Source organism: Pterocles gutturalis, unplaced genomic scaffold (assembly GCF_000699245.1).
Source record: "Pterocles gutturalis isolate BGI_N339 unplaced genomic scaffold, ASM69924v1 scaffold35470, whole genome shotgun sequence".
NCBI lineage: Eukaryota > Metazoa > Chordata > Aves > Pterocliformes > Pteroclidae > Pterocles > Pterocles gutturalis.
The window spans coordinates 8,051-26,581 of record NW_010147080.1 but is presented as its reverse complement, the minus strand read 5'-3'; the positions used below and the strand labels follow the sequence as shown (position 1 = coordinate 26,581).

The following is an 18,531-nucleotide window of genomic DNA, read 5'->3' as shown; positions in this document are numbered from 1 at the left end:
ACCTCAGCCTGTCTCAGCCTTGATTCATTCTGAAACCAGATTAATTAAGTGCACGGCCAGAGGCAGGAAACCCCACTATGCAGCATCGTACTGACGTCCACGTACAGCATCAGGGCTGGAGCCTGTACTGACTCCTCTGCCACTTGCACTAGTGGAATGATTAATTCCTTCCTCTTACCTTCCCTTTGCACCCTCGCTTCTCAGCAGCCCCTGATCACATCTCACTTGTCTATGCTGATTGTTTTCCAAATTAACAGTCACCGTGTTTCCTATCCCCAACTCTGCTCAGCTAATGAAAACCTCCTTCCAAATTCAAGTCACTATATGACTCTCATCAGTTAAATTGCTTCCTCTTTAAGTACCGTTATAGCCCAAACAGTTAAATATGACAAAGCAGTAAGAAACTGGATTCAGAAGCTTGAAACATTGAAATGTTTTCAAACCTTGATTATAGCATGCTCCCAGTCATATCAATAATAGGAAAGAAATACAGTTCATAACTTTGTCCAGATGAGAATCTGGGAGCACAAGTCTCTGCTGCACCTTTCACATCTCATGCAGATGCAGCACACTGGCTGCAATAAGATGCCACTGGTACTGACTGTGCTATAGTTGGTGGGGAGAGGCCTATTGGCTTTACCTTGCCAATACACTGCAATGGTATTATAGAGCTGTCGTGGATGTTTTGAACTCAAGCATCTGGTAATCTTGGTAACTAACTGCTTTAGAAGTATAGTGGCATCCATAATGACTTGTATTTAGGTTTTCTTTCATAAAGTATGATGTGTACAATCAAAGCTTTTAAATGTTAAAACAGGAGGATTATGTTAATGAAATAACTATCCAAATTAACATTTTAAAATGCTATTCCATAGAATAAAAAAAGAACATCAGTATATACTGTGGACCAACTTCAGTCTACAGTCCCTAACTACAGCTCTCTTTCCCAAGCTGCCTTTGGTAGGATTTTGGCTGAGAAGTGTGGATCAGTTACTTCAGGTAGTTGAGGGAGTGCTGGGTTTGTTATGCAGGAGGGACTCGTGGTAGGTGTGTGGCTACCCCACCAGCAGGGATCTGCAGTGCAAAAGATGTCAGTGGCAGCTTTCTTCTTCATCTCTGGTGAAACCATTTATTGGAAAGGTGCTGCAGATACATGAGGTTTTGTTGTTCATCGTAGAAACAAATAAATAAAATGTCTCCCATCTTCTGTTGATTAGTCAGCTTTATTGTTAAACTAAGGTATGTCTCAGTGACACTATGCAGTGCTGCAAGCATGCTCTCACAGGTAGCAGGAGCAGTAAAGCAGCAGTCGCCCAGCAGCCCAATGTGGACTTTCATGTCCTACACGTCAGCAGGGCTAATTCCTCCAAGCAGAGTGCTATACTTAGGTGGTAAACTGTTGCCACGTTCAGATTTCAGTGCATATCTTTCTTCAATGTAAAGTTACTTCACACTGCTGTCTTGTTCTGCAAACCTCATCACCAGCTGTAGTCTCCGTGTGGATACGCTTTATATTACTGTACCTCAAGAAAAGCAAAAATGGCAGGCATCACTCTTACTATAGCGAGAAAATTGACTGTATCTCAACACCTAGTTTTGCTGTAATTTGAAATACGTTAAAAGATGAAATTGTATTGTTTAACTGCTCTGTACTGATGGCCCAGCTGTGTATACTGAAATTGTTAAATTAATCAACACTGAAATAACATCTTTTGGGGCTAATTATCTTTGCTGATTGTGTTTATTTTAATAAATCTAGGGAAATTGCTTAAGGACTGGAACAGACCCCTGTTAATTTTGTACCTCTGCTGTACGTAGAGCTGTACAGCAGACTTTCATATGGGACAGAAAAACAGTTGCATGTGTTTGAAAGAAATATTGTCTTGCTTTGCGTTTTTATATAGTTAGTGGCATGTGCATATATCACTTGTCCACAACAAAATTTCCCCCAAGTCCAGGAAGAATTTTTCAGCAGAAGTAGGATGTTTGAGCAGGGCAGGACTGAGGAATCATGCACTGCCCTTCCAGCCATCCAATTACACAGCCACCATAAATCACCTTTTAATTGCAGACTATGTAGTCTGAATTATATTTCTGCCACTGTGTTTCTTCTCAAAATACACCTGCACAAGGAATAAAGGATGTTATAGCTTCATAGCATTCTCTGTCACCTATATTCTCCCACCTAAATAACCGAGCTTTAAATAATGATAAAGTAGTTACTAGTATTTATGTTGTTCAGGCAACCTATTTTCCTGCAGTAAAAAGCCACCTAGGTGTCTTAGTGGTCATACACAAGCCACCTCCCTAAAAATTACGCTGTTCTCTGACCCATTCTAGGTCTCACAGTTCAGGCTAATCATTGACAGGGCTTTTACAATCACAAGCTTTTAGTGAAGCTTTGATAAGACACTCCAGCAGTTCGTGGCAAATGAAGACAGTCTGCACGGCGGGGACTCCAGCAAATTAATGGATTTTTTTCAGCATCAGTGCAAGAAATCTGACTTTTAACACTGGTGCTATAAGCCAGCATAATGTGTGGCCGACGACTGGAGAGATTTGTTGCTTTTTGGACTTTAGTTTTCATAAGGATAGTTACTGGGCTTGCTGGAGAGGGAAGATCTGTGTGGAAAAAGGAACCCCACTTCAGCCCCGTGAGTGAAACACAGATGTTTTTGTATGACACTTTCCCCAAAGAGTTTCTCTGGGGCGTAGGGACGGGGGCTTTCCAGGTGGAAGGTAGCTGGAGGAAGGACGGGAAAGGCTCCTCCATCTGGGACCGCTTCATCCACTCGGAGTTCAGGGATGCTGACAGCACAGATGCTTCCAGTGACAGTTACACCTTGTTGGACAAAGATTTGTCTGCTTTGGATTTTTTGGGAGTTACATTTTACCAGTTCTCAATTTCATGGTCAAGGCTTTTTCCCACTGGAGTGGTAGCAGCTCCCAATGAAAAAGGACTGCAGTATTATAACACCCTTATTGACTCTCTACTCTACAGAAATATTGACCCCATGGTTACTCTCTACCACTGGGACCTGCCCTTGATGCTGCAAGAAAAATATGGGGGGTGGAAAAATGAATCAATAATTGATATCTTCAATGACTATGCCACCTTTTGCTTCCAGACCTTTGGGGATCGCGTTAAGTATTGGATTACAATCCACAATCCGTATTTAGTTGCTTGGCATGGATATGGCACAGGTATTCATGCTCCTGGAGAGAGGGGGAAAATAACAACCGTCTACTCTGTAGGACACAATTTGATCAAGGTACGATATTGTAAAATTTTACAAACTGATCTTGCACTGCCATGGGAAATGATGGGAGGAGTCAATCATGTAGTCAATGTTAAAAATCAAGGAATGTGAACACACCAAGAAATAACCCTTAGCTAAGGCAGTCTTTTTTTTTAATCCTCATGTTTATTTTATTGTTGTTGTCACAACAGCTGACACAGTAATTATTTGTTTAAAGTGTTTATTTCTTACTCTATTTAAATTGGGTTTTGTCAACAAAATCTGGCTATTAAAGAGCATGATTTTCCTTTATTCTTTTCACTTAATTAAACACACTGGCATGACCATTCATTCAGCTACACTGAAATGACTGTTCTATTAGTTTAAAATTAAATCTATTTGCGTTTGCATATTGTATCACTTCTACTAGCAATAGAGTATGTATATATAAAAATTGTTAGTTCTAGCTTAGTAAGATCATATTGCTAAGTGTTTATCGCTGAATTACCAAGGTCAGCAGTTCTTGGGTTTGGAGGAAAACAAATGTCCCCTTCAGTATTAGAGAGTTTCAAAATTACATTATTTCCATGATGTCTTCAGGAATTTAATTTTTTATGTCAGTCTTATTTTATTTATCAGCTGTCTTCTACAGAATTACAAGAGGCTTGATCCTGTGATCAATAGCTTCAGCAGCTGGAGTACTGGGTCCTCAGTTCACGGTATTCTTTCTTTGGGAAGGACAAAAAGAGATGTCTGAAGTGTCTCATATTTTTTTAAGGAGGAAATGCAGAAGTTCCTGGTGTTCTCAACAGCATTACAGATTTTACAGCATCTTCTCTGATAGATTATTAATTTTGTTCTACAGAGCAGCTATTTCCTCTGTACAGGAGCTTATATTCTTATTTTCTCATGCTACAATTTAAAACAATTTCTAAGAACATCAGTTTAATATAAGAATTAACTATCAATACAGCATTTTTTTAATCTTTAGTGCTCAAAATAGTTCACAGAGCAGGTTATTGTCCTGTCTCTGTTTGATAGAGCAGCTAGTATAATTCCCTCTGCTCAAACTATTCCTAGCAGTCACAAAGAGAATTTTTTTACTACCTACCATACATTATAAATATAATTAAACAAATACATCTGAATGTATTTGTCCTACAGAAAGAAGAATGCGTGTGGGAAAAAATAATTGCCAGAGTAGTTAAAAATATTCTGCAACTGACCATTTCTATTTCTTGTATTTGCTTCTGGTCTTGAAGCTGCAGAACCTCCTTTTTCAGAAAATTCACACTGCAGTCAATAGAAGATTTACACGTAGAAAAGTCATCAAGCATCCTGAGCTAGAATCTTTGTCAAAGATTTTTGTGGGTATCTAAATGGTCAGTTTGTTTACTATTGTTGACAGTTCTGTATTAATAGAATGTATTGATGCGTAATCAGGATTCACATGCTGAATCTCTCTTCAAAGAGATTTCACGTGGCTCTTTATTTCAGGGCTGGTATATGAAAACCTGTTTCTCAGGCATTGTATTACGGCTGCCTTCTAATTTACCACCGCAGACCAAAAATGTCCTCCCAAAAATAAAAGACCAACAAAAATATCAGGTTTTGGCAGTGTGAGGCGAAGCCTGTTAAAGCTGCTGAAAATATGCCCATTTATGTCAGTGGCTTTAGGTAGAGCCACATTCTTGTCCATGTCAGGGCTTCATTTTTGGACAGGCTGTTGAAAGACAATATTCTCCATCCCACCCCATGCACATTACCAGGTCCACCCATGAAATATGCTGTGGAGGAAAAACAGGTCTGTAACGCACAAAAGAAACTAATCTGGCCACCTCTTTGTTACATAACAAATTGCTGAATAATCATTCTCAAGCCTTTTCGTAGTACCTTTGGATAAATTAAATTGGGCTTTCTCATGAGTCCTACTTTTAGTTTCATTTACCAGTGCACTGTTGCAGTTGTGTTGTGAGACCTAATCACCATGTATATAAAGGAGTGCTTTTATGTGATATATCAACCATAAACTGAAGCTAGGTTTCACAGAATCACAAAAACAATATAACAAACCATAAACCTGTGCTTTTTTGGACTTTGGATTATTTTATTGTGAGAGCAGTTTGAAAGCTGCTGGAGATTTTTGCATCCCTAGAAGAGGGCTGAAGAAATCTCTCTTGATTTTAAAGTATCAATTTTAGTAGACTAAAGAAACCCAACATCTTAAAACTCAAATAATTGGCTGGCATGAGGGAAAAGTCCATGCATTTTAGAATTGATTAAAAAACGATCTGCTTCTGTGAATGAATTCAGGTAGGTAATTATCTTATTAAGGCTTTTCAAGAAAAGTAGGATTGGTCTGTCTTCATTATGCCCCAGAGCCCTAGGGCGTTGACTAGCACAAGGCATTGGAGATGCTGTATCACCTAATACATGTGCTTTCCTTCTGGGCCTTGCATCCTTTTAAGGGAGTGCCCCAGATACATGTGCTTAAGAGGCCGTCCTGCCTTTTCCATGGGTCTTGCTGCTATTCAAGACCCATAAAGGGGGATGGTGAATGCAGAAGCAAAGGCTGCTAAGCAGGGTGCTTGGGAAATCCATGTGGGGAAAATAATCCACAGAAGAACTCAAAATTTCAACTTATAAAACCATATTTGCCTGTTACTGTTTATGCTTTTCATACACAGAGGGTAGTGATTGCTACTGATCATTTTAAAGGACTTGATACTACTTCCATGGAAGTGAATAGGAAATTTGAAGTTTGACACTTATAAATTGCTACGGGGTTCACTTAGCAAAATCTCTATTCAATTGTATGACCATTATCACTGACACGAGGAGCATGTGGAATCTTATACCAGATGGAGAGTGGACGTTGAAAGTGGATCTCCCTTCTTCATTAAAGGAGAAAAAAGAGCCAAAAATAAAAGCCAAATTTATTTACAAAAGGCAAATTAGTAAACAATTATAATATGTAACTTGGCATGTGAAATTTGAAAGACACATCAAAGAAGATACAAAAACTATGAGCTTGCTCCTGACGCAGCTGTCATATTGAGGCAGAGAAGGAAAAAAACTGCACACAGAAAAATTAGACTTATTCCTTTGATTTAATAGTAAATAAATATGACAAGACGCAAGAAAATACAAAGCAGATGAATATTAGTGTCTGGAGCTAAATGAGATATATACCTGATATATTATTACCATTTTCCCTGGATCTAGTTATGTTCTTTTATACTGAGATTGAGGTTTGTAAAGATCACAAACTGCAGACCGAGCTGTCTTCTTTTTGTCCTCTGTATCAGTGCCCTCCAGGCAGTTCTGCCTTTGCTACATAACAGGCAGAAAGGGGATTTATTTTTTTTTCCCTGTTAAAGGTCATTCACACTCCTTTGCATCTGTCAGAAAAGCCCAGGAGAAGACTGTCAGAATAAGATCTCCATAAAAATTTTCTCGATGGACACCTTCATATCACATACTGGGAAAAGGCAATAAATTCCCTTTCAAATGTGGTGTCTCCATATGGATCTGTCACAGATCAGGTTCATCTCTGTGCCCAGCTGTATTACTCCCAGGTCTTCAGTAACTCTTACTATGCCAGGATCTCTTCATGGACGCTGCCTGCTTTGGGATCTTTGGATGAGCGTGTCTGAGAGAAGTCCCGTAATTCATACTCCTTAAAACCAAATTTCTACTGAATGAATGGTGAATTATTCTTATCTCTACATTCCACCAGGCACTTTCTTCACTTCCTCCAAAGGGGCCTCCTTTCCTCAGGATCTAGAAAGATGGAGCTACACCAGTGCCCGTATTTCTTACAAGAGGAGGGAAATCTGCCTCCATCAAGTATGGCTCTAGGATGGACAGCAAAATTGCCTGAGCTTGTAAATGTCTATGCTGGAAGATTTTTCAAGCAGTAGTAGCCATCAGTGATGATGTAAAATTCAGCACTGATTCACACTTTTTTGTATGATGTGTTATATTCAGGTTAGCCTTCTTACACTTCTTGGAAATCATCAGGAAAACACAATCCAAATGCAAGATGGTTAGCATACAACAAATTTGATAGTAAAGCCTTAGTCCTTCAAACCACCCTCTTAGAAATTTACTTGCCTACATCTCAAGAGCCCTTTGTTTTTTCACAAGGATTGAGCTTCAGAAACAGTTTGCAAAATAAGGGCTTTAGCTCTACTGACTACATGGCATCTTTACCACAGACCGAAAGGGCCTTGAACTGAAATATACTTTCCAAATAAGCCACACATACCTGCCCTTCTTCTAAAGTGATGTTTAATACCATCATCATCAGACTCTGTATTCTAGCTAGTCATGATTTAAAAATGAAACAATTAAACACAAAGCCAGAATGCTTTTATTAGCATTTTTTAAATTTTAGTTTTCCTAAATGTTCTCGCTCTCCAGCATACTAAAGACCATACACCCCTGACATTGTTTTGTGTGCTCATTGCTGAGACATTCAGGAAAATTCATTGACTTTAACGTATCTCAAGAATCTGAAAGTATTGGTCTTTCAATAGTAAGCCATTTGTGTACATACATGATAAATTACAGGATCAGAGTTCAAAGGAGAATATTTCAAGAAGAGAGAACAATACTGTTGTCTTGATTTTATTAAAATGACTTATCTAGCATTGTTAAAGGGTTAATACTAACTGACTTAGCACTCTCTGTGACTTTCAAGTCTATGGAATAATTTCTATACTAATACCAGGAAAATAGGCTGAAATTAATGTATCATATGTTTCTAGAATAAATACACAATATTGATCCTGCTTTCACTGTGTACTTAGCCTTGACATTTGTCCTTGATCTAACAAGGAAAGTGAAAGATTAGATATTAAACTCTAACTGAAAAAAGGTTAATGAAGATTTACTCAAAATAGCCAATTTGATGTGTGATACAGCTTTTAAACTGATGTTTGTTTCATGTGTGGTCTTACAAAACAAATTATATTAATCAGTTGGTTCCATCAACAAGAGTTTGCAGTTAGCAAACACCTTCCATCTGAGAATCTTAAGCTGCTTTACAGATAATTAATGCTATTGTCTCTACTACGTCTGTAAAAACCCTTAATACAGACAGAGTGAAAATGTTTTTTCAATAGAGTTAACCCTCAGAATTAAGAGACATCAGTGACACATATGAATTTGTGTATGAGGATCTTATCTGGACTCATATTAAATGTACTTGTACTTGAGGTCTACTCCTGTAGAACTATACCTGTGGCCTCTGTATTCTCTACTGTAGACAATATTTTTAATAGTAACTTTATTTTCTTCTAATCAACCTCCTGAGGATGCGTATGAATACAATGAGTTGTCCCTGATTGTCATTACATGTCAATACTGCATTCTAATTAGTTGGTTTTTGGCAAAGACATCTTTCTCCACTTACATAGAAATGTGTGATTGCTAAAATTACCTGGTGCTGTTGTCATGCTGCTTGGCACTGGGCACAGCTAATACAGCTGACTCCAGAAGGGTTTTTCTTGTTAAGCGGACACAACCATAATACCTTTGATTAAACAGTGGTGTTAGTAGCCTGTGTCCGGGGGAAAAAAAACACACTAACCAGGTGAGAAATCACTAGAGGCAAAGAACAAAGGAAGCCTGGCCCCAGCAGCCATCCCGGGCTGGAGGGACCTTTGGGAAACAGTGTGGGTAACTAAGAAAATGGCACTGGCCATTTTCTTTTTCTAATGAGGCTTGTAAGAAATCCATTTTATAGTACTTTAACTGTGTCTTGCAATTTGCCTCATGAGTACAATTTTGCTGACTTTCCTTTTCAGCTACAGAACCTGCATTTCAAAGGTTAATGTTACTTTATCAGTATTTTCAAAGACCTTGAACAAATGTTACAAGCATGACCTTAGAAACCATAAACAACGGACACACAAAATTTCACAAACTGTAATTCTTCAGTAGTCCCTAGCTTAACCAAATATCTACTTCACATCAGGTCTTTTGTTTTTTAAACTGTCAAGGCTGTGTGTTTCTAGATAAATTAACTGAAATTATTGTCAAAGGTAAGCAATGCTGTTTGGCTTGGTAATGACGTCAGTCTAACTCGGCGCTCTGAGTGTTTCACAATGCTGGTCAGTGTTTTTCCTGGGTGCAAACAGTTATTTTCTTTCCAGCTTAAGAGTATAGAGCCACATATCAGGAACAATGTAAACCCTGAGTTACTTGACAACTCCTCAGCTGGGGGAGGTCAACTGCCCTCCCCTGTGTCATGTCCTCTGGCATGATCCAGAGTCACCCTGCGCTGACACCCCAGCTCTTCCCTTTTCTCATGGGACTCTGACAGTGCTGGTGGTTCCTCAGTCTCCCTTGTATTCCTTTTTTTCATGTAAATTTTGATGGCTGTATTCTCTTATTTAAGTAATTAACAACATGACTTTTAAGGTAATTCTGGTGTGTGACAATGTTAAGCTTTCTAAAACATGATCATAATCAGAAAATTGAAATAAGATTTGATACAAAGTCTGCTTTCATTGTCACTAACACAAACAGCAAAACTTCTATCTATCCTAGGGAAGTCAATATTCAGCCGATTATTGTGTACTGAAACATGCCATACCCAACAGATGTTATGAGATACTGCTGCCAAATTTCCGTTTAAAACCAAAGTGATGTTGCTCTCAAAATTAATAGCTAAAATAAATAAGCTTCATTATTATAGCAACTTCAAACAAGAAATGAACTAAAACCCTAGATAAAAATTCTCATGTTTGGACATGACATTTGCGTGCATCTCTCTCGACATTTGGGTTCAAACTTTGCCACTGGGTCCTTTCTCCAACTTTTAACATTAAGGACTGTGCAAATCTCAAAAGTAGAACACTTACTGATATGATTAGGCCAAACTAAAACAAATGGAAGTGTGTCCCAAGAAGAGTATGGGGTGGATATGGTTTGATCAGAGGAAATCCAGGTAACAGCCATAGCACTGAGCAGTCAGTAGCACAGAGCCAACACTGACAAAGGAAACCTAATCTGTGATACATAATTTACATGCAGTTGTAATGATGATTTAAAATGTTAACCGTTATCAGCAATCACTGACAAAGAAAGACCTAGATGGGACTGTCTAGATCACGGAGTTCAAATCCCACCATCAACAGCTGTTTAGTCCCAAAGTGTCCACATAGCAGCTATTCACATCCCTGCTGAGACCTCTCATGAAATTTGGACCTATGTTAAAAGGCAAAAGCCACAGCCCTAATGTGTCAGAGGAAGGGTGCACACGAGATACTACTGAGCATTGCCATCATCTTGAGGTACCTTGCAGTATAACAGTGATTGCCCATTACAGCTGTGCAGGGCAATTAGCATGCCTTAACTGTACGCTAATATTTCTGTAGAAGTCTGCAGTGAATCAGATGCAGCTACCTGCCTGTTTAGCTGCTGACGCACACAGAGATTTACTATAGATTTACAATTTAATGCTATTTTTCTCTCGTCAGGCTCATGCAAAAGTTTGGCATAACTACAAAAAACGCTTTCAACCGTATCAGAAGGGGATGTTGTCCATAGTATTGGGATCCCACTGGATCGAACCTAACAAATCCGAAGATGCTTTGGACATTTCTAAATGCCAGCAGTCTATGGAGAGAGTACTCGGATGGTTTGCTAAACCCATCCATGGGGACGGCGATTATCCAGAAGAACTGAAAAATGAATTCTCATTTTTGCCACGCTTTACTGAAGATGAGAAAAACTACATAAAGGGAACAGCTGACTTCTTTGCATTTTCCTTTGGTCCTAATAACTTTAAACCTCCAAACACTCTACCAAAAATGGGACAAAATCTGTCACTCAATTTGAGGGAAGTACTGAACTGGATTAAACTGACATACAACAGTCCTCGAATCTTGATTGCAGAGAATGGCTGGTTCACTGACAGCCATGTGAAAACAGATGATACCACAGCCATCTACATGATGAAAAACTTCATTAATAAGGTTTTACAAGGTTTGTACACAAGTTAAGTTGTTGGATTTTCAGAGAGCTTTCTGAGATCATTTGGTATTTAGCTCTGTAATGATTTAATAATTTTTTTAAAAAGAGATAATGGCAACTAAGTTAATTATTAATTACTTCTACTGCATGAGTACAAGTCATGGATCGGGATCTACTGGTGCTAAGTGTTGTACAAACATAGGAAAAAACCATAGCCCCTGTCCCAGAAAGCTAAAGTCCAACATCTGTGTTTGATTTTAAAACTGAATGAGTGCAAAACTGAGTCAGAAATTAATGAAAACAAATCTATTGAATATTACTTTTCCCTGGTGGTGGCCCAACTGTAAAGCCTTTGTGCAGGTACATACCTTGACAGCAGGAAAACAAGACAGTTACTACAGACTGTCATTGCCATGCAGGGATCCTACTCCAATGCAAAATGCACAAAGGAAATCAGCAGGAGGAGGGCAATCATTCTTCAGGATCACTGCACACCAAACAGAGATAATATGTTTGAAAGACACACTTTTAATCTTGATATTTTCCCTTCATAAAGCCAGTGTACAGGGGTACTGTCTGAAGGCAAAAGATTTAATTTTGCATGAAATATAAATGCTCTACAAAACCAGCATTTCTTTTCCTCCTCACCCAGTTTGTAGGTTTGGCGCTGGGAGAGGGACAGCTGCTGGTCCCCAGAGCCATCCTCTCAGCAGGCTGCCCTGCTGCTGATGCCACACTGCAGTGATGGGATGGCTCGGGTCTCTTTACAAAAACCTTTCTGATCCTCAGAAAAGGGAAAACAGGAGTGTTTACTCTGACACCAAGTTAGGAAGTACTGTATCACCAACAAATATAATCAAGCTCCAAATGAAGTTTATCCAGATATATTTAAAGTTGGTTCAAATTTTAAACTTCACAGAGCACAGCTTTGCAGCAAAATCAATTCGATCAGGTTAACCTAAAAACATCATTTATTTAGGACAGATTGTAATGGGGTGGTGGCTGTTAAGATAGCATGTAACAGGCTATAAGGAGCTGTACTCTCGCGTGTGTATTGAAGGAGAGCACTGCAAACTTTGCTCCCTATGTCTGTAACTCACAGCACTGTTACTCATGAATATTTGTGATGTGTAACATCACTGCTGCAATGAACTGACCTCAATTGCGATACAAGGATGCAATTGAAACTACAACTTCTTGGTGACATGCATACACTTATCAATCCTGAAACTATTAGTTCTGCAGAAGGACTCCACCACTCCCCCTATCGCAGACACAGAAATGCCTTGAGATCTTCCAGTGGATGTCACCTCTGGTGACACAGGGAGCTTAATTATCTCCTAACCTCTTCTACCTTCAACACCTTGTTCCTGCTCCTGGGCATCCTCTGGGTTTTTAGGAGGATTTTCTCATCCCCACTCTAACATTCAGTGAGGATCCTGACTTCATTTCTGCCCTCTCCTTTCACTGTCACTGCAGACAGAGCTACAAACCCACTCTGTGTTATTTCCTGGCTTAAAGCTGGTGCCAGGCAGCTAACATGGCTGAGCGTGCAGTTTGGACTTTTTCTTCCAGGCTGCCAGCTGTAAGTGGGTAATGAACATTGTTCTTAGTCAGTGTCCAGCGAGAAGCTGCTTTGGAAGTTCTGCTGCCCTTCCTGATGAATCAGGTTCCACATCTGAGAAAACAGTAATTTTGTCATCTTTCTCATATATTATATGGAAAAGATTATAGGTGTACTCCTTTGCAAGGTGGAGGAAATTAAGATTGCCTTCAGAAACACACGTGCTGCACCCATTCTGTGAATAAATCAAGCACTTCAGTCTCTGGGTTGATCAGCCCAGCTTCTTCTAAAGTCATTACGTGTCCCATACCGACAGACTGAATTTTTCAATTTAGAAGCTAAATAGACATTCCTAAATGTTAGAGCTTGCAAAAAATCTTTCAAATAAAGGGAGAGAGCTTCATGTCAAAGTCACAAACTAGATCAACCGTTACACCCTTAATTTTCAGTCATAATTCTCTAATTTTATTGGTATGTATGACTTGCAATTCATCAAATGCAATTTAAAATCCGGATGTGGTGTAATATTTCATGTTTGCTCAGAGCAGAAATAAAGCATCCTACAGTAACTGAATTTCTTAAGGAACTTGTGATGTACATATTTTTTTTAATTAATAAAGACTAAGATGTATAATGTCTGTCACAGTTTTGCAATGAATTACAATGGGCCAATAACTCTAAGAGTGTTGAGGAAATCCTCAGGATTTTCAAAGCGAATAGACCTTTCTCATAAATATCCCTTATATATGTTAGAGTCATAAATAACTCATGGATGTTACTTTCTCTTACGCAGCTATTAAATATGACAACATAGATGTGTTTGGTTACACAGCCTGGTCGCTACTTGATGGCTTTGAATGGCAACATGCTTACAACATCAGGCGTGGATTATTTTATGTAGACTTCAAAAGCAAAAAAAAGGAAAGGATTCCTAAGTCATCTGCACTTTATTATAAACAAATCATACAAGAAAATGGCTTCTTCCCAAGGGAGTCTACCGCCAGCTTGCAAGCTCAGTTCTCCTGTGACTTCTCCTGGGGTATCACCGAGTCTGTTCTCAAGGTAAGTGTAAAATATTGGGAAGACGGCTGGAGGCAGAGCGATCAACAACTTTACTGTGTGAATAAATGACTGTGTATGGTACCTTGCATTCAGGAATTTCAGTGCACACTGCAAACAGAAGTTAAGCCTAGCCATAATTGCATAGTTTCAACTTTATATACTTTACAGGTTTTTGGGTGAGCTCGTCACAGAGTGCCAAGCACTCCTGCAGCAGCAGACCCTGCTGCAGGAGCCCTTCCAAGACCCTGGCATGCTTGTGTCACCACATGCCAGATCAGATCAGGAAATTTCAGACCAAGAAGTTGACCCCAACTGATTGTTCCTGGGTTATTTTTCAACGAGGGGAGTTTCCCAATCCAGTTCACAGTGTGGCCATAGGGATGCTTATGACAGCATGACGGAAGGGGTGGCACAGGGCAGGGACAAGGTGGTTACGCTGGTGGCAGGAGAGCTACCTGCAGGCTCAAGGTCTCATCTAAAGCTACTGAACAAGGCAGAAACAGATTCCTGGGCTGAACCTGGCTCTAAGCACTACTTGGACAAGAGGGAAACAAGCCATTCTTCAAAAAGACTTACACCACAGGCAAAGATAACCAACATCAGCACATATGGCCTTTACCATCTGAGCTGCCATTTGAAAACAGATCACACCACCTTTTTTCCAAACTGGTTTCTGCAGTATCTATTTCGACATTAAACTTGGTAGATAAACTAAACATAGGTATGTCCAGCATTAGAATAGTCTTTTTGTCATCGCATACAGAAAGACAGTCCAATAACTAATGTCAGCCTCAAAAAAATGAAACTCCATAATTTAACCTATTCACTGACAACATAGGGTAAAAGGTAAAGTTTCTATGTATTTTGTTAATATACAGCATGAAAAAGTTCATTTTATTAAAAAAATCAGATTCAATATTCAATTTTGCTATATTGTATTCCAAATCCTAGAAAAAGTATTTTAAGAAACTGGAATAGAAAAAACAATATCATGTGCTACACAGAACCTTGCTCACCAGTAGAAGATAGTAAAGATATAACTAAATGCGACAAGCTGTTTGTGTCAGATATTTGCACAGGCAGAAGGACTGCCAGTAAGACCAGGGAACACTATGCCATGGTTTCATAAGGTTGATCTCAGCAGCAGTGCCAAAATAATCCGTGCCTGCCTTGGATAACCCGCCCCCCCTCCCCGAGCTTGTTCTTACCACCCCGCTCTATTGCCAGCTGCCTGAGAACTGCTGTTTGCACGACCAGAGGGTGAACTCAATCCGGGAGATCTATCTGTGTGAAAATGTATGTTGTGTAGGCTCATGGCAGGGCAAATGCCAGCATGTAGCTGAGTAGAAAGGAGAGCACAATTTTAATCCTTTCCGTAGATGAAGGAACAGAATGGGTAGGGCGACCACTAGCACAGACAAAGCCCAAACAGGGGAGTCTGTTATCCTCTTCTACTCGGAGCATCTGATCAGGACATCCTGACATCCAACACTAATCCTACAGCCAAACAGGCAGAAATGCAGACTACGAGCAGGCATTCATTTAATTAAACACCATTATAACATGTCGTTTTTATTTTCACAGGCAGAATCTGTGGCTTCCTCACCACAGTTCTGTGATTCCAGCCTGTACCTCTGGAACATCACGGGAGACGGGCTCCTTCACAAAGTTAAAGGGGTGAAGCTAAAAACCCGACCAGCACAGTGCACGGATTTTGTCAGTATTAAAAAGCAACTTGACCTCCTGGAAAAAATGAAAGTCACCCATTACCGATTTGCACTTGATTGGTCACTAATTTTACCCAATGGAGATCTGTCAGTGGTCAACAGGCAAGTGCTTAGGTATTACAGATGTGTGATCAGTGAAGTACTGAAGCTCAATGTGCAGTCCATGGTCACCTTATATTATCCAACTCACGCCTACCTGGGCCTGCCGGGTCCTTTGCTGCAGGCAGGAGGTTGGCTGAACCAGTCAACTGCCTACGCTTTTCAAGACTACGCAGCTCTATGTTTTCAGGAACTTGGCGATTTGGTTAAACTTTGGATTACAATAAACGAGCCTAACCGGCTAAGTGATGTCTATAATAGAAGCAGCAACGATACATACCGGGCAGCACACAATTTATTAATAGCACATGCCATGGCCTGGAAAATATATGATGAGCAGTACCGGTCCTTTCAGTATGGCAAAGTGTCCCTGTCCCTGCATTCAGACTGGGCTGAGCCTGCCAACCCCTACTTTGAATCTCATTCAAAAGCTGCCAACAGGTTTCTTCAATTTGAAATAGGCTGGTTTGCTGATCCCATATTTAAGACTGGGGACTATCCAGCTACTATGAGGGACTACATCAGTTTTAAAAACAGAAAAGGCCTCTCGTACTCTTCATTGCCATCTTTCACAAGTGAGGAAAAGCAGCTTGTCAAAGGTGCAGCTGACTTTTATGCACTGAATCATTTCACCACCAGATTTGTGATTCACGAACCTCAGAATGGGAGCCAGTATGAATTTGATCGTGACATCCAATTTCTGCAGGATATCACCTGCCTGAGCTCCCCTACCCGTTTGGCAGTGGTGCCTTGGGGAGTGCGCAAAGTTCTCAGGTGGATTAAAAAAACCTATGGTGACATCGATATTTACATCACAGCAAATGGAATAGATGACCAGTCCTTAGACAACGATGAACTTCGAAATTATTACTTAGGGAAATACGTACAAGAGGTTTTAAAAGGTAAGTATATGATAGATTCAAGATCCCCAGAGCCATTTCCATAGCACAGACCCAGCAAACACTGAAGACCTGCCCCAGACAGAGCAAGCAGCTCTGGTTGAGATGCAGGAACTGGCCAGCAGCATTCAGCCTCCTGAGGGGCCCGAGTCTGCAGGCACGCTCAGGGCAGATACAACACAATGCAATGGCATCAAGCCCCTTATGTGAAAGGCAGCCACGGCTGCCTGCAGTTTAAAGCATGTGAGAAGCCATCTGGGCATGCATATGCAGCAGAGTAGTTATTCAGAAGTTAGTAGGAGATGGTACTTCAGACCAACAACTCCCAAGAGACAACTCTAATTTCTACTCTACAAAGAAAGGTGGGAGCCTCCTTACTTGCTTGCTGAACTAGAGTCATTGGCCAGGAAAGCACAAGGAAGTCCCAAGAAGACCTAGAGGGACATGGAGAAGAAAAACAGCAGGTCACCAGATTTTTAAGGAGCTGCTTGTGAAGGGAGAGTCAAACTCTAGTTCCTGTTTCACTACTTGGTTTCTCCTGTGCACCTACAGAAATCTAGTTCTTCATTTTAGAGAAAAATTGCTAACACTTACGGAGATAGAATCTAGTTCTTCATTTTAGAGAAAAATTGGTAACACTTATGGAGATACAGGACAAAAATGCTCAAGGCAATGACCTTTAGCAATAGCTTATTGCATGAGAAGTGCTGCAGGGACCTCACCCCTCCCCATCCCTCTTCCTTCAACCAAGCATTAAAAGGAAAGCAGCAAGCCTCAGGATGCCAGAAGGGCCTCAGTACCTGAACTGTACAGCCAAAACAAGACGTACAATACTTCCCTGCACTCCCTGTTCCCCATGGGCAAGCACTAGTGAGTTCCCTGATCAGGATGTGGGGTGTCTGAAAGCTTTTCTGAGACACCTGTCCCCAAATACAGTCTACATGTCCTGGTTTCTCCTCTCTAGGAGTTAGCTATGTAAAAAATGAGATGGATCTTACTCATGGCTAGGCACAGCTTCAGGTTACTTTTAGACACCAACAAGAAACAGAGCATTCCCCCTCCAGTGCTTAGCTCTTTCTCAGTTACTAGAGGACTAATGAGCATTTGCTGATTTATTCTCTCTGCTAATTTCACATTGCAAACAAAAGAACAATAAGTTATTAAAGGAAAAATTTGTTTAAAGGGCACTCATAGTATTCCCATTGTAATTTTCATATAGCAAGATACTTCATAGTACTCACATAAAGATCCACCCCATTTACAATGTTCTTGCTTCATCTGGGTCACATCCCCAACTATGCTGTCTGCTTACACATGAACTGGAGAGATGTTTACTCACGAAGGACTGCTGTTTATGATTTTATTAAAGTATTTTGGCCCAACACTTGGGTGCAGCAGTATAACATACAGTCATGCACGCTGTGGGGCTGAGCAGCTGGGTTTGGAACAGGGCAGGAATTTTCAGAAAGCTCCTCTCATGGCACAGCTGTTCCCCTTGAGTCGCTGCAGCTGGAAGAGCAGCATCTGGCTTTTCCCAGGAAAGCAAGTCCCAGCTTTAACCCTGTTAAAATCCAGCTTTCACAGAGCAGGTCCAGAAAATTTCCAATTTTTTTTTTTTTTTTAAATCATGATGCACTCTTTCTGCTTAATTAAGACCATGGGAGCTGGGTACTGGTAGAAGGGGTAAGTGTAAGTAAATATTTTGTGATGCAATTGTGCTTTTTAAGTTGATAGATTAATCATTTGAAATCTGAACTCATTACCAGGTTTGCAGGTCATGCAAGGTTTTATTAACAACATTTCTTTTTTTTTCCCCCCTTCCCAGCATACTACATCGATAAAGTCAAGATTAAAGGCTACTATGCATTTAAACTGACTGAAGAAAAATCTAAACCCAGATTTGGATTCTTCACTTCAGATTCAAAAGGAAAGCCTTCAATAACATTTTACAATAA

The 18,531-nt window shown here is 40.1% G+C and overlaps 1 protein-coding gene across 1 annotated transcript in view; it reads left to right on the top strand.

The window, feature by feature from the left end:
- The first annotated feature begins 2,431 nt into the window (after positions 1-2,431).
- KLB (klotho beta) overlaps positions 2,432-18,531 on the top strand; it is a 16,332-nt gene continuing 232 nt past the window's right edge. The window contains 6 exon segments of the mRNA XM_010085948.1: positions 2,432-2,516; positions 2,581-3,272; positions 10,730-11,237; positions 13,583-13,851; positions 15,436-16,579; positions 18,402-18,531. The exon segment at positions 18,402-18,531 is cut by the window's right edge and continues 232 nt beyond it. Coding sequence (XP_010084250.1) covers positions 2,432-2,516; positions 2,581-3,272; positions 10,730-11,237; positions 13,583-13,851; positions 15,436-16,579; positions 18,402-18,531 — 2,828 coding nt within the window.